The 16,801-nt window shown below is 40.5% G+C and overlaps 1 protein-coding gene across 1 annotated transcript in view; it reads left to right on the top strand.

Annotated features, from left to right (window-relative positions):
* Positions 1-477: 477 nt before the first annotated feature.
* dusp16 (dual specificity phosphatase 16) overlaps positions 478-16,801 on the top strand; it is a 39,920-nt gene continuing 23,596 nt past the window's right edge. The window contains exons 1-2 of the mRNA XM_042335363.1: positions 478-611; positions 15,416-15,950. Of these exons, the coding sequence (XP_042191297.1) occupies positions 15,720-15,950 (231 nt within the window). The 5' untranslated portion in view covers positions 478-611; positions 15,416-15,719. The remainder of the gene's footprint in view (positions 612-15,415; positions 15,951-16,801) is intronic.

The raw sequence follows: 16,801 nt of genomic DNA, 5'->3' as shown, positions 1-16,801 counted from the left end.
GGACCGGGACCGGGAGACTCGCAGAGTTAATTGAGGTCGCAGTTGGCCGCCTCGCAGCCTCTGTCTCAGGGAAAGGGAAGCGGCTGTCGGTGGGGATTGGTTTAAAATGACGGCATTCTCCCCCCCCTCTCCCCACACACACACACACCCCACACACACACACACACACTTTTTTTTATTTTTAAACCAATGACCTCATCCTGTGGTTTTAAGTTTTACTGAATAGAGAGAGAGAGAGAGAGAGAAACCCTTCTTGTGAGTGAGTGAGTGAGTGAGTGTGAGAGTGTGTGTGTGTGTGAGAGAGAGAGAGAGTTGGATACAGTGTGTGTGTGTGTGTATATGTATATGTCTTTTTTTAAAAGAAACTATATATATATATATATAACACACCCCCTCTCCCCTCTCTCTCCCCTCTCTCTCTCTCTCTCTCTGGATTTCCCTCCCTCAACCCCCCCCCCTCACTCCCCCCTTCCACCTCACTCGCTTTTAAAGGGGGGAAAAAAAAACAAAATAGTTTACAAATTGCTGGTTCACGTTTGTGAAACAAGAGGACGGAAGAGTTTTGAGAGGAAGGCGTTTGGCCGGGGCTGGAGCCTCGAGTCTGGTTGGAAGTAAGTCACCCACACACAGAAAATAAGTTCATCTGCGGCCCTCTTCTCACGTGTCGGGGATAAGAGAGAGATAGAGAGAGAGAGAGAGAGACAGAGAGAGAGAGAGAGAAAGGGGGGAAGAGGGGTAATTGCTTTTCTTGAACGTCTCGTGTGGGTTTGTTTTTTTTAAAGGGGGATTTCTCTCTCTCTCTCTCTCTCTCCCTCTTTTATTTATTTATTTATTTATTATTTATGTATTTATGTATTTTTTTTTTAAAAAAAATGCATTTCTTCAACTGGAAACTGCGTGGAATATCTTTTTGTGTTTTACTTGCGTTACACTGGGTGAAAGGTTCCCCTGGCTGCTGGCTACTGGTTTGTCCTCTCTCCCCCTGTTCCAGGCTGGTTGTCCTCTCTCTCCCCCTGTTCCAGGCTGGTTGTCCTCTCTCCCCCTGTTCCAGGCTGGTTGTCCTCTCTCTCCCCCTGTTCCAGGCTGGTTGTCCTCTCTCTCCCCCTGTTCCAGGCTGGTTGTCCTCTCTCTCCCCTGTTCCAGGCTGGTTGTCCTCTCTCCCCTGTTCCAGGCTGGTTGTCCTCTCTCCCCTGTTCCAGGCTGGTTGTCCTCTCTCCCCCTGTTCCAGGCTGGTTGTCCTCTCTCCCCTGTTCCAGGCTGGTTGTCCTCTCTCCCCCTGTTCCAGGCTGGTTGTCCTCTCTCCCCCTGTTCCAGGCTGGTTGTCCTCTCTCCCCTGTTCCAGGCTGGTTTGCCCTCTCTCCCCTGTTCCAGGCTGGTTGTCCTCTCTCCCCTGTTCCAGGCTGGTTGTCCTCTCTCCCTCTGTTCCAGGCTGGTTGTCCTCTCTCCCCTGTTCCAGGCTGGTTGTCCTCTCTCCCCTGTTCCAGGCTGGTTGTCCTCTCTCCCCTGTTCCAGGCTGGTTGTCCTCTCTCTCCCCCTGTTCCAGGCTGGTTGTCCTCTCTCCCCTGTTCCAGGCTGGTTGTCCTCTCTCCCCTGTTCCAGGCTGGTTGTCCTCTCTCCCCCTGTTCCAGGCTGGTTGTCCTCTCTCCCCTGTTCCAGGCTGGTTGTCCTCTCTCCCCTGTTCCAGGCTGGTTGTCCTCTCTCCCCTGTTCCAGGCTGGTTGTCCTCTCTCCCCTGTTCCAGGCTGGTTGTCCTCTCTCCCCTGTTCCAGGCTGGTTGTCCTCTCTCCCCTGTTCCAGGCTGGTTGTCCTCTCTCCCCTGTTCCAGGCTGGTTGTCCTCTCTCCCCTGTTCCAGGCTGGTTGCCCTCTCTCCCCTGTTCCAGGCTGGTTGCCCTCTCTCCCCTGTTCCAGGCTGGTTGCCCTCTCTCCCCTGTTCCAGGCTGGTTGTCCTCTCTCCCCTGTTCCAGGCTGGTTGTCCTCTCTCCCCTGTTCCAGGCTGGTTGTCCTCTCTCCCCTGTTCCAGGCTGGTTGTCCTCTCTCCCCTGTTCCAGGCTGGTTGTCCTCTCTCCCCTGTTCCAGGCTGGTTGTCCTCTCTCCCCTGTTCCAGGCTGGTTGTCCTCTCTCCCCTGTTCCAGGCTGGTTGTCCTCTCTCCCCTGTTCCAGGCTGGTTGTCTTCTCCCCTGTTCCAGGCTGGTTGTCCTCTCTCCCCTGTTCCAGGCTGGTTGTCCTCTCTCCCCTGTTCCAGGCTGGTTGTCCTCTCTCCCCTGTTCCAGGCTGGTTGTCTCTCCCCTGTTCCAGGCTGGTTGTCCTCTCCCCTGTTCCAGGCTGGTTGTCCTCTCCCCTGTTCCAGGCTGGTTGTCCTCTCCCCTGTTCCAGGCTGGTTGTCCTCTCTCCCCTGTTCCAGGCTGGTTGTCCTCTCCCCTGTTTCAGGCTGGTTGTCCTCTCACCCGTTCCAGGCTGGTTGTCCTCTCCCCTGTTCCAGGCTGGTTGTTCTCTCCCCTGTTCCAGGCTGGTTGTCCTCTCTGCTGGTGATCACTTCTGTTTCAGGCCAGGGGAAGGACAGAATAGAGCTTTTTTTTTGAAATATGAAAAATTCTGGATTTTAGGAAATTCTTGGTGTTAGAAACCTAGACCTTTCTTTTCTCCCCTCCACCCCATGAGCTGGATGGGTCTTTTATATACTTACCAATTGTTCACCACTGTTGTGTCCGCTCAGAGAGACCCAATTAAATTCTAATTGTACAAATACATCAACAATTGGTGAATTTAAATGGAAAATTTCCTGTCGAGCCCCAGCTCGGATCCACATGTGTGTCTTGTAGATTTAAGAATTTCTGTTTTGTTAAATCGGGAGTCCTGTGTTGGATCCAGTATTTTAGCACGAGTGTGTTTTTTTTAAAAAAAGTTTGTTTACTGAAATTAAAGTAGATGTAACATTCATTAAATTGTTTACAATAGGGGACAAGTGGTTTCAAGAACCTGCTAATGTGGCATCAGGTCCATGTAGTTTGATTGCCTGTTCATCAGTAACAAGTTTTATGAATGTATGGAAAGAATAAATTACGCTACAGTAGTATATGTTTAGCATTGAAGTCTAGATTTATGACTGTGAAATGAGTAATGTCCCCTCAATGGTGACCTTTGCTGTACAGAATTGCTGTAAAGTGGTACAAGTGCACATTTTATAGAGGTGTACAGTGCTGCCAATACTCTTCCCCCCCCACATCCTTTTCCCCTGCTGAAGGCTGGATGAAACAACTGTCATTCAGCTCAAAGTGATTTAAACCCTGTATAGAGGGAAAGATGACAACCAAAAGTTAAGTGACTGTTAAACAACCACTAGATCTACACTATTTGTAAATGTTTAAAATCGCTGATTGTTGTTCAGTGGGATTAGACAGGACGATATCCAGTATTTGAGTGGGGTGGGGGAGAATAGCACACTAGGTCGTTTCACTCTTTATGGCTCTCAACTTGTTTTTGTCCATCTAGCAAATATTTTTAACATTATGTCCAGCTAATGTTGGTGACATGGAGCGGTGGGATGCAGGATCACTCAATGCTGCCTTGTGAATGGTTACTAGGGGAGAGGCCCATGTTTACTGGACAACATTTTAAATAGTTTTCTTTACATTTTTGCTCCTACTGGGAAACACCTCACCTGGGATAAGCAGTTATCCTTATGATGATCCTTGTGGATTTGTATCCAATGTCACAATATTTCAGATTGCTCCAAGGTTATTTCTATTAAGTTTCAACATGGCTCAGTTGTTAGCACTCTTGTCTCTGCACTCTAAATCGAAAGCTTGTGGATTCAAGTCGCACATCAGGATTCAGAGTCCATAGTCTAGGATGATACCCCCATTGCATTGCTGGGGGAGTGCTGCATTGTCAGAGGTGCTGCCATCAGATGAGACATTTGTTTTTCAGGTGGACATTAAAGATCCCAGGGCATTATTTGACAAGAGAATGGAATTTCTCCATGTGTCCTGGCCAACCATCCTCCATATAAAATTGATCATTCGCATCTTGACTGTTTGTAGGACATTGCTGTGCACAAATTGACTGTGGCATTCGCCTATAAATAGACAGTTACTACACTAGACAAATCTTTTGAGATGTTTTGACTACCTGATAAGGCACTGTATCAAATGTAGGGTTTATCTTTAGGCAGTGCAAATTTCTTTATTTATTCCTCTTCTATCTTTTCTGTGCTGGAAGTGAGTTCAACGAATAAATTGACCAATATAGTAGTAATGAAATCTATAATTAGGAAAAAAACTTAATTGGAAGGAGGTCAATGGTAGCTGAAGAGAATAGAAATGTTTAAAAGTACTCTTTGTGCTTCTAACAGTATATACACATAAATATATATATGTTTTGAAGGAAATAGCAGTTGCAAGATGTACAAGCTATAAATAAGTGCATTTAGAGAATGGGAAAAGTTGAATATCCAGTTTGTTTCACAGTTCAGCAAGCCCATTTACAATTTACTTACTTTGAATTCATAAGTATTCTATTGATTCCAAATTATATATCCTATGATATAAGAAAAATGCCTCTGGCAGCTTAACCTACACATGATACTGTATTTGATCTATCACTGAGGTCTGAGTACTTTATCCTTTCCAGCCCAGACAGGTCAAACCTACATTTTTTAACTTGAATTCAAATAATCTGAAGTGCGTTTGGTCGGGTGGTTCTCAATCTAAAACAGCGAAGTAATACATTCTAAACTTACAACTTGAATATACAGATCTGGTGAAAGGAAATTGTTTGCAGCCCAAGTTGTGCCTACTTGGTTATTATGTTGTTTGCCTCAGATGTAAGACGATAATACTAATCCTTACACTTAGTATAGTGCCTTTCATGTCAGGAGGATGACTCAAAGCACTTCACTGGATTTACTGTAAAGTAGAGTAATTGTGTCTTATGGGTGAGTGCGGCAGCAAATTTAGCGCATAGCAATGTCCCACAAACTGCCGTGAAGTGGATCACTGAATTTTAAAAGGGTAATGTTGGTGAGGGCAGCAGGAGAAATTACCTTCTCTTTTTGAATAGCGCAATGGGATCTTTAATGTCTACCTGAACAATCAGATAAGCTCTCAGTTTAACCGATAATACATCTGAAGGACGGCACCGCCAACAAATGCATCCCACATGCCCAGCACTGCAATGGAGCGTCAAGCTAGACTATTTGAGTTCCAAGTCCCAACGTGGGGCTTGAACCCACAATCTTCTGACACAGAGGCGAGAATGCTACCGAATGAGCCAGGCTGAATCACAAGACAGGTAACAAGCAAGGTATCTGTGAGTCTCAGTCCAAATGTAACCCAAGTTCAATGGTTTACAAAGAGAACCCCCAGATGAGAGAAAGTATCAGATATTTCATCCTGTCAAATCTTCCCTTCTCCCCAGACAGTGCTGAATCTTGCTGGCATTCAGTTCTAAAGGTGACTCACTCAAGTGGCCTTTACAGTAATAATAATCCTTACATTTGATGTTAGTGCTTTATCATGTCGGTGAGACTCTCAAAGAGCTTCAACAACAACTTGCATTTATATAGCACTCTTCACTCAGGATAGCGTCCCGGAATTCTTGACAGTGGTGGAGTCAAAACATTTTGCTGCAAAGTATGGTGACTATGTAATTTGTGTTTAAACATGGCAGTGTTTCGCACATTTTCTAGCGGTGAGTCACTAGTTTATGGATCAGAATTGGGAACTTTGGATGATTTTCTCCCTATCCCCTCCCCCTGCACCCTTCCCACCAGTGCGCTAAAATAATTCCTATTACTCCACTGCTGCTCAGTAATGGGAATTAAGACTGTATAACCTTATAATCTGTATGGTTCAACGGGGTGCCTTTAACTTTAGCCATCAATGAGACTTTTGAACTGCTTTTATGGTTTTTTTTAATTCACTTTGTACAGCATGATGTTGCAATGACACTTATTCGCCCAGGGTTATGAAAGGTGCGGTCTGCTTCTTAGCCTTTGATGTAGCTGTGAGTCTGGAGAAATTACGCATCTTGGGATGTGGAAAATAAGTAATGGTAGAAACTTATTTCCAAAGAGAAGGCAGCATTTTCCATTTCAAATTGTCCTGAAACTTTGTGTGGGTTTATGTTTGCAGAGTTTGTTCTTTGGTCTTTAGTTGTTACCATGCAGATAATACAGTTGCACTATCAACAAGCAATGATGTCACTCACTTTAGTGTAGTGATAGCAATACGCTTGAAGGAAAATTGCACTTGAGCCAATATGCTTTAATCTTGTGCAATATCCTTTTTAATTCATCATCGTAAATTACTCCTGCCAAAACTACCAGTGACAAACCTGTACTTTACACCTTAGTGTCGGTCATGCAGCTCAAAATGTAATGTACAGACGTGATTGAAAGCAATACTGTTAGTAAGGACCGTTAATCTTAGTTTTTATTCACAAATAATACCCCAGGTATTTTTAAGGTTGGGGGGGGGGGGTCCCTTTTTGTAAAGTAAATAGGAGAAAATTGGCCAAGTGAGGGGGAGAAATTGAACACAAAAATCCTGGGATTCATATTGAAACAACAGCTAAATGGTGCATACAATGTGCATTCCCAGAACCCATTTACCTTCAAGCATGTTGAAATGTCCTCTTGACATGAAAGATGCTATATCAATGCAAAATTGTTTTGTGTGTGCATTCTTGGAACCAGCAATGCAGTGAGATGGGTTTATATAACACACAGTCAATACATTTTATAATAGATTCTGATATAAGAGATGTCCTATACATGCATTTAAATGTCCTGGGCACTATATCAAACACCAGGATTACTGTCATTTTTGAAGCAACTTTAATAGATTCATGTGTGTAAGTGTAAAGAACCAGAGAAGTCTGGATAAGTTTAGTACAACACAAAACAAGAGCCTAACATTTTTTGGAAAATTGTATTTTCAGGATCCAATTAAAGATGTTAAAATAATAAATAATTCTTGCATTTGATAAAATGCTTTATTATTAAGATGCCTCAAAGCGTTTCAGAGGATTTACTTTGAAGTGTTGTAATTGTGTATTTGTAGGCAAACGCAGCAGTCAATTTGCACACAACAATGTCCCACAAACAGCAATTAAGTGAATGGCTAACTTTTATATGGAGATTGTTGGTCAGGACACCAGGGGAAACTCCATTCTCTTTTCTAAAAGTGCCTTGTGATCTTTACATCCACCTGAACAGGCAGGTGGGACTTTGATTTAAAATCTCATCCAACGATGGCACTCCCACTAGTGCAGCACACTCCCAGCACTACACTGGAGTGTCAGCCTCAAGCACAAGCCTGAAGTCCCCACTTGGGGCTTGAACGCACAACATTCTGACTCGGAGACGAGAGTGCTACCAAGTGAGCCAGGCTGACATTTGCCATTGAAGACCAATTAGTTAATGGTACTTTTCTCCCAAATGAAAAAATGATCCAATGCACTATTGATTTAATAACCTTTCTACCCTGTACTTTGGTCTACACCTTCCTCCAGATGTCAGAATATTAACGGGGACATAGACTCTTCATTGAGTTCTGTCCACTGCTAACATGCTGTTGCTGATGAAATTGCAATTGTACAGTTTTTTTTAAGACTGAATTTCTTTAAATAATAGTGCATTACAAGTAAAAGAAACTGACAAACTATCTTTAAACAAAATACAAGGTATTTGTATGATTTACGTAATGATATTTTATGATACTTTCCCAATCAATATTATGTGAAGTTGAACCAAAACAAACTGTTGCCAACTTTGAAAAAGTGTCTCAAAAGTTGCAAATGAAATGAAGAATGCCAACCTTTTGATAGAATTACAAATGTTGTACATTTAATAGATTCTAGTACGTAACTTGCAACATAACTTGCTCAATCTTAACAAGATCTCAAAGAGAGGTTCGGAATGAAGAAGAACTCCAGCCAATTTGATCTCATACCTGCCCTACCGTCCTCCCATCATAGCTTCATGCAGTTTTTTTTAATGAGTCAGGTGACTTGCCCTCCTACTCTTCGTCACCGGTTTCAATTGTTAATTACCCTATGAGTAAAGAAATACCTACTGGTTTCTGTCCTGAAATTGCTTGTTGCAATCCTAAATATGTGTTCTGTTGTTCTGCTGTTTGGTGCATCCAAATGTAAATTCCTACATCTGAAGTGGCATTGTACAGTACTAAGATACCTTCTTGCTTCTACTAACGAGGAAATCTGAGCCCTTTTATTTATTTTATATAATAGTGAATAAAGTCCTCTCCTACTGTTTTGATTATCATATTTCTAGGTTTTGGAGCTTGGGGTGAGGAGTGGAGCTTCTGGCATTACATTTCAAGGATTGTTTGTTTTTTACTTAATAATAATCTTATTTTATTATTTATTACTTTATTAATTATTACTTCATCCAATGTATTTTAAGTGAAGGAAGTATGAGAGAAATAAGTGATTAAAGTAGTGTTGGAATTTGTTATGAACTTGATTCCTTAACTGTAAAACCTAATGCATAAGCCATAAATAATAACTTCCTTCTTACAACCTACCAACCTGTTAATGTGACCTTTTTATTGCTCATCAATGTTCTCCACTTTTGAAGGTAATTAAATATATTATACTTCTATTTGTACACATTTCTATGGACACATGTCACTGTCCTTGCTCAAATGATTATTACACTTCTGTGAGTTTCGACAGTGAGAGATAATAATAATAATCCTTGCATTTGATATAGTGCCTTATCACATTTTCGAGAAGTCTGAAAGTGTTTCACAGAATATACTGTAAAGTGAATTGACTGTATATTTTGTGGGCAAAACACGGGAGCCAGTTGTGCACAGCAGTGTCCCACAAACAGTCATAGATTAAGTGACCACATTTTTTTAAAGAGATTATTGAGGAGTCCTGTAGCTCAGTGGTTAGAGCACTCGCTTTGCAAGCGAGAGACCTGAGTTCAATTCCAGGCAGGGCGAAACCTTGGGCAAGTTTCCTTACTCCACACGCCTAATAATAATCCCTCCAAAACCAAAAACAATAATAAATTGGTCATTTTCAATCTACGACTGTTTGTGGGACATTGCTGTGCGCAATTGGCTGCCGCGTTCGCCCACAAATATACAGTCAACTCACTTTACAGTGTGTTCTGTGAAGCGCTTTGGGACGTCCTCCCGACGTGAAAAGCGCTATATCAAATGCAAGGATTATTATTAAGGATTATTATTACCCTCAGAAAAGCGACCCGCCAATTGACCATCAAGCGGGTTCCTACTTAGTGCTAGGCAATCAGAGAATCTCAGGTTCTTCCAGCACAAGGCTAAATAGACAGACTTGCATACATGAACAACATATGAACCCCCCCACGTCCCCAGCAGCCTGACTGATGAATGACCTCAGATGATATGGCTTTGAATCTCATCTGGTGCTATGCACTGATGATATCACAAGCATGCCAAAAATTGCTTTTATAGAGAAGCCTGTGAAGTGATGCAAGGGCAAACACAGAAATATGCATCAGACAAGATGAAATGCGCATGTACACACGCATGTTCTTTTCAGTGGGACTAAGATATAAAAACATTGAGTATCTCTATGGTTTAATCACCTGAAGAGTTTTTTTCAAACATACCAAACATCTGAGATCACCCAAGGCATCAGGACAAGTATCTGACCTATACTGATCTGCAATCTAGTAACTAAGGAGAAATCACAAATAGACGTGATGCTTTTTTTCTTTGGGACCATTATCAATCTTGCTCTTTAGAACTACATCTCTGTTGATAATCTGTCAAGCTCTGGGTGGAATTCAAAAAATGTTTTCAAACCAATTTTGCTCATTGCACAAATGCTGACTGAACTGGGTCAGCCAGTCAAAATCTCATTTTCAATGTATTGCCACTGATAAGAAACCGTAACTTAGAAATAATCGTGAAGAAAGTTTTTTTTAGTGAACTGCAGAGGTATTGATGCAAAGGACCATATACAATCAAAGCTGTCTTTTAACAACCTCTCAGGGCCCTGGACCAAATTGGTCTTTATCACAGAATAGCCTGTGAAATAAAGGTTTGTTGGTGTGCAAACCAAGTGAATGAAGAGTTCTAAATATAATTTGCAAGATGTGTGGGACTAAAATCTACAGGAGAAAGGTGGCTCAATTTTTGTGATGTTTTCACGTCTCGCGGAGTATAGAGAGCTGGGAATGGTGATGTAAGGTTGAGGTTCCTAGACTGCGCTGGACTGTACTCTAAATTAATCTAAGGTGTCCTAGGAGGAAGTGATGGAAGTGCACGAAGCAAGTTCCGTGAGTCATTGTTTGGTTAGATATTTGAGAGGTTGCAAACTTGTGTTGTGTATTTATTCCCCTTTAGCTGGAGCACAGGTCTGTGGGTGCCGGCAGCCTTCTTGTATCAGTATCCAGCCTGAGTGGTCAATTGTCACTTGTAAATCTTGTCTGGGACTGTCAGCAGGATATTCAACCACACAAAGGGGCTAAGAGAACACAGCTGAGACCAGTCAAGTCCTAACCCCACATCCTCACACATGCGAGGGAGGGTGGGCACAAAATATTAATAGATCAGCAAGGATGCTCCAAACTCTTGCTAACTTTGCACAGGCAAATAACCAGTGATCTGTACAATGCTGGAGAGAAATTGTATTATTATCAATAAGGCATTAGATTGCCGCAGATGTCACTTCCTGTACATACATATGGGGGAGAAGGGAATAGAGGGAGATAGCGTGAGGACAGGTAGAGGCTCATGTGGAATATAAACACCGTCATGATCCAGTTGAGCTGAATGGTCTGTTTCAGTGCAGTAGTCTATGTAATTCTACAGGATGACCAAAAAGTTGTGATACCATTACAATGTCTAATAAGTTTTAAAGAAATGATGATTTCTTTTTAGATAATAGGTTAGCTGAAAAATAAGACTTTTTGGTCACCCTGTTAGGCGATAATTAGATTCATCACAATCAATTTTGTGTAAAACCAGAAAAATTCCACCAAACTGTTCACTTGTGCTAAATGCAGTAACTATGATAAATGGAAAGTGACTTTTGTACCCTTAAGAATATAAAAGGAGTTTTTGTTTTTCAGTTTGAGTAATTAAGAGGACAAAAGGTTACTTGAGTTTAACTAAGGAATAAAGTAAAAGCAACTATTGACAGGCTGTTTTTGAAGGCAACACACAACAGCTTTAACCTTTGCCTCATATGCATTTTGAGATAATTATTGAAAATAGCATTTGCCAAGTTCATCAAATTGTCAGAGTCCAGATAAAGATATTGAACATTCCTACCCTCAATAAAAACTCAGTGCGAGTGTGCTACGATTCAATGTTTGCTTCACACATTTCTTTTAAATTTCTGTCCTTTCCCAATAGCTTATTGCCACAATTTGTTATTGAAGATGAGTAGGGGGAACTGTCCTGAGACTTTGACCAATTCCACTCCATGGAGTCATGAATGCCATTGAATGTTTTATTCTATGGTTATGATGGCATTTCTCATTGTAATTATGGCATTAGTGAGCAGCAACTGTTATCCCACTAGTTTCCCAAGAACTAATGATCTTTGCATCTGGCAAATGGGTTTTTGCAAGCCTGGTTTGAATTGTGTTTAGAAGTTGTCAATCATGTTTGTATGGGGGGAGGGGGTTAAGAGAAGAATTAAGATGATTGGTGTGGGAATAAATATGAGCTAGTCTAATTATATTTTCACTGTACCTAATTGAAGAGGAAGAAAAAACACCTCTCTGGGAGGAAGCGTTAAATAAATACAAATAAACAATGCTACATAATTTAACATGATATCATTCCTGTCAATGAGTTTGATAAAGAATATTCAAATAGTATGAAAGTAATCCATTTAACCACTTAAAATTTAGTAGAAAAAATCCTACAACAGTAAAGGAATAGGGACAAAGCAAGGGACAAAGTGAATATCTTCCATTCCCCATATCTTTATAGTCTATGGCTGTCTTCCTCTGCTCTCCGTTACCCGACATCTAACCCCATCCTTGTAAAGTGCTCCGAGATGTTGTCCTACGTGAAGGATGTGATATAAATGCAACTTGTTGTTGTAGCCTTTCTTAGTGAGATTGATAACTTGCACTGAATTGAAGGCAATTTCGTGCTGAGATAATGGCCATTCGGAATTATATTGAACTGCCCTGAATCATTTTGCAGTGTGAAAGTGGCAGTGAGAAAGAAAGGAGACTTTCATTCCATCAAATATGAACTGGATAACAACCCAAGTCCCAGAAGTAAGTCAATGATGCGCTTACCTATTCTCCACTCATTGTTCTTCATTACTCTGACAACATTTACTCTTGTGGATGCAATATACAGTTCTTTACATGCATCAATGAAGATAATAAAAATATTCTAAATATAGCAAACAAATAGTGGATTATCAAAGAGTGAACGGCAAGGGAATTATGAGATCTGTCAGAACTTGTACACACGTTACAAATCAATTTGGAACCAAGCACACTAGGAACTCAGCTCCATAGATTTATTTTTCTACATTTTCTTTGCATTTGTATAGCACCTTTCACGTCTGGTGGATGTCTCAGAAAGTGCTTAAATTTCATACAAGATGAAATTTGTTTTTCTCCTCAGATTGGAAATTGTATCAACGTTAACATGCTTTGGTTAATCATTCTGAGTTAAGGATGTAAAACATATCAATCCAATCTCCTTTAGCAAGTCAAATTTGTTTTTCTCTTTTCTCCCCTTTTGTCACCTGTAGAAGTTTTATTGAAGTGCAAATGCTATACTGAGGAAACAGGAATTAGGTCTTTGTGGATTATATTAAAAAAATCTTTACTCTGGATATATCATATTATATTATTATATTATACAAGTAGTCTGGCAAAAGGGGATCATGTTGTTCATTAATAAAAATATTTGCATTTCAGCCAGAAAATCCCTTGGGCAACCTGTATTAAGTAATGTGATAAAATTTAAATTGTATTTCAGCATCATAAAGAAGACAACTACTGTATCTATACTGCCACAGCTGAGTAGAATTGAGTTGCAAAGTCAACTAAATTCGTTTTCAACTTGGAACAATCGGCAGTTATACTATGAAGAAATGGTAATGTTCAGGACAAGCTATATTTATTGAAGGAAAATATGCCGTTGCTTAGAAACCAATTGTTCTTTTAGACCTGTACTTCCTGATGGTTCAACAGTTGAAGATAAAGTAGTCATTGTTCCAGGATAGCAGTAATAGTGAGATTGGTAGCTTATGAGAAACTTGCCTGATACTTTACACCCCACCCCCTGCAGGATTTGGTTCCACGATTTCCACCTCCAACACAGTAGTGATGGTGATTAATTTTGACCTTAGGTGCTACCAGTATGAGGTTTGCAGGTGTAGATATAAAATGAGAAAATTCTGTAACTTTACAGTAAATCAAAAATCATAATCAACATCTGACATGACAGAATTGCTGGAAAATCCCACTGAAAAGCTAATCTGGTCTTTCTCCTCCAGATATTGATTGAACTGCTATCTGTACCTCTTAAAAGTGTACATGTAATAATTGAGTATGCCATTAGATAACTTTGGGCATGTTAAAATCAGTTACTCATTCACACTATTCCACCCCTTCTCCCTTGATCGGTGCCTGATCCCATCTTTGCAAAGTTCTCTGAGATATTATCCTGCAGGAAGAATGCTATATAAATGCAAACCATTGTTGTCATAAATATGTCTGCTGATTGTTAAGCCCACTGTTTTAATTTACCCGATAAGATAGTTAGGCAATTGAGATTATTTGAGACTGTATCATTCATCCTTGCCTGTTTTCCTTGCTATATCTATAGTATATTTCTAATTATTGCCCATAGTTCCTAAAATCCAAAATGTAATCTATTATTGAGGGTTCCGCTGCTCGCTGGTGTCAGAAAAATGCAGTCATGCTTACTTGTAGTTGACCATTAATTACAACCAGGAAGACATGGTATTGAGCAAAAAAGAAGCAAATTGTTTGTGTTCTGGCAGCACTGTCTAGGTAGTCTTTCTTCATTTCTGAGCCTAAAATGGTGAGGGTTCACCCAAGCTGTTCTCACCCATGAAGGGTATTGCAGCCAGGTTAACATGCCCAAAGTTAACTAATGGCATACTCAATTATTACATGTACACTTGAGATTGCCCTCACCCCAGGTCCAAAGATAGCTAATTTCCCACAAGGAAGTCAATGGGTAATAATCAGGGTTGGTATCCCTGGCAGATAGGCATTTTTTCTCCTCGCTTATCTGGGATCCTCTTTTAGGTTTCAGTGTGCCACTGATATGGAAGAACCTTGAAGCCTGGAACATTGTGTGCTATGAATGAGTGCTGTGTTATTTTGGCACATCATGCTGTGGCTCACAGTTTCTATTTCACACTTGTAAGATGTTGATCCCATGGTTTTAGCAATCATGACTGCAGAATACAAGTTCCAAGATTCCCAAAAGTAGCCGCGTGTTTGTGTTTAAATGTGTATTGTACTTTACAGCTGGTATTCGTATGAGATTAAATCTTTATCTGAACCTGTGCCCTCTATTACCCACTGATCCTCATTACAAGGCCCTTAGGTGCCAAAGGTTTTATTCAGTGCAATTGTATAATGAATAACGTCATGTAAGATGAGAATCAAGATCCAGCCAGTTTAGGGCAAAGATGACATTGTGAGAACCATTCAAATGAGAGTGCGTGGAAACAGAGAGGTTGAGAGGGGACCTGACATGTATGCAAAATCATGAGGGATTTCATTTGGGCCATCAAGTCAGCATCAGTGCTCAGAGCAAGTTATTCATTCATTAATTAATTAATTAATTCATTCATTAATTAATTAATTCATTAATTCATTCATTGATTCATTGATTCATTGATTCATTGATTCATTAATTCATTAATTAATTAATTCATTCATTCATTAACCCTATGGTCCTACCTCTTCAAGCCTTTATTTTTCATATCTGTATACTTCCTTCTTGAAACTCATAATGGGTTCTGCCCCTGTCTTATTTAGCAAGGCATTCCACAACCCAACAATTCTCTGTGTGAAAACATTTCTCTTCAACCCTCCTTCTGGTCTTCTTGTGACTAACTTGTATCTATGTCCTTTAGTCACTGACTCCCCTATCAGTAGAAACATATTTTCCTTATTTACCCTGTCAAAACCCCTCATGATAATGTACAGATCCCCTCTCAATCTTCTTTACTCCAGTAAAAATAGACCGAACTTCTCCACAATTTCTCCTCATAGTTAAAGCCCTTCATCATTCTCGTAAATCTCCTCTACACCCCCTCCAAGGTCTTAACATCTTTCCTAAAGTAAGATACCTAAGACTGAACTCAGTGCTTTAATTTTCTTATTCTAAGACTGCTCTTTCTAAACACAGTGTTTTTAACAATTTGCTTGCAGGTTTCCCAGTTCGGATGTAACGTCTAGAAGACTGAGCTGAAAAATGATGTGAGGAAACGCTGCCGTGTCTTTCGTCTTCAGTGGAAGATGGTGTCTCGAAGCAGTGACCAGTGAATCCACAGTGAAGCTTGTGACACGACATCGATAGTGATAAACATTGACGGCTTTATACGGTGTTGAAATGGATTTTGTTTTTGCTCTCATCTGTCAATCCCAATCTACATGACATAACTTATGCTGTAATGAAGTGGCTGATTCTTTTCCTATAAACATCCCATCATCTTGGGGGCCTGGCTGTGTCACCATGGCAGGTATGAAGGCCAGAACTCAAATGATAGCTGCCGTGAAGCTGGTGGGATTGCTGGAAAGTGGCACAGAGAGAGTGCTGCTTATTGACACTCGTTCTTTTGTTGAGTACAATGCTTCACACATCTTGGACGCTATGAATATTAATTGCTCAAAGCTCATGAAAAGAAGACTTCAGCAAGATAAAGTACAAATCACAGAACTCATCCAGCACGCTGCAAAGCAAAAGGTTAGAAGCAAAAGGCTACTTGCCTTAAGACTGGCTTCTTCTTAGTTCATTAAAATTGGGGTTCGATTTTGAAATCTATTTGAGAAGTGACTCCATCTCTGTCTGAGAGTAACTGAATATTTGTCATATTGTAATTCTTTCAAAGGGGAAATACCCAGTAATATTCTCATTATAGTTTGGCTGCTTGATTACCATGTACTACCAATAACAAACTTGCCATCGAAGTCGAGCTGAAAGGGTGCAAAAACGTCAATACAAATGGGAAAATGTAGTGGGGGGAGGACAGAAGTTTTTATTTTCCTATTTTAGTAACAAGTTAATGTTCATACAGATAACTGTCTTTGTGCTGGTACGGTTGGTGCACTTTCATGTGCACAGTTAATGGAATTTTCTATTATAAGCATATTGACACAGTGCATGAAGCTTTCTGGCACACCATCCCTATGCGTTGGTGTACAAGTGTTGAGTGAGTGTGTGTGAGTGAGAAAGCTAGAGAATGATGGATTTGTGAAGCATTATCATCTGGGGGAAGGAACTGAGATTTTTGTCTGACCAAGCTGAGCAACCTCTTTGATCTAAGCTCTTTGCAAACTAACAAACTGTTTTGGGGGATTAAAAAAGAGCAAGAAAATTATATCTGAAACATCAGTAGGGTTTACACTGACATGGTAGAGGGATCCAGTTAAGTGTGTGGAATTTAACTTGTGTATTTTGGGAGGGTTTAAGCAGTGTTTATTGTTACTGGAAAACATTTTCACTTCTCATATCATCTTCTCCAAGTCGTTACTCCAATGATATCAGGAATACCCAATGTCTTTTCTCCCAACCCTTGGATAAATACATGATTATGT

This window comes from Callorhinchus milii, unplaced genomic scaffold (genome assembly GCF_018977255.1).
Source record: "Callorhinchus milii isolate IMCB2004 unplaced genomic scaffold, IMCB_Cmil_1.0 Scaffold5, whole genome shotgun sequence".
NCBI lineage: Eukaryota > Metazoa > Chordata > Chondrichthyes > Chimaeriformes > Callorhinchidae > Callorhinchus > Callorhinchus milii.
The sequence above is the reverse complement of the archived record's forward strand: the minus strand, read 5'-3'. Positions and strand labels throughout refer to the sequence as shown.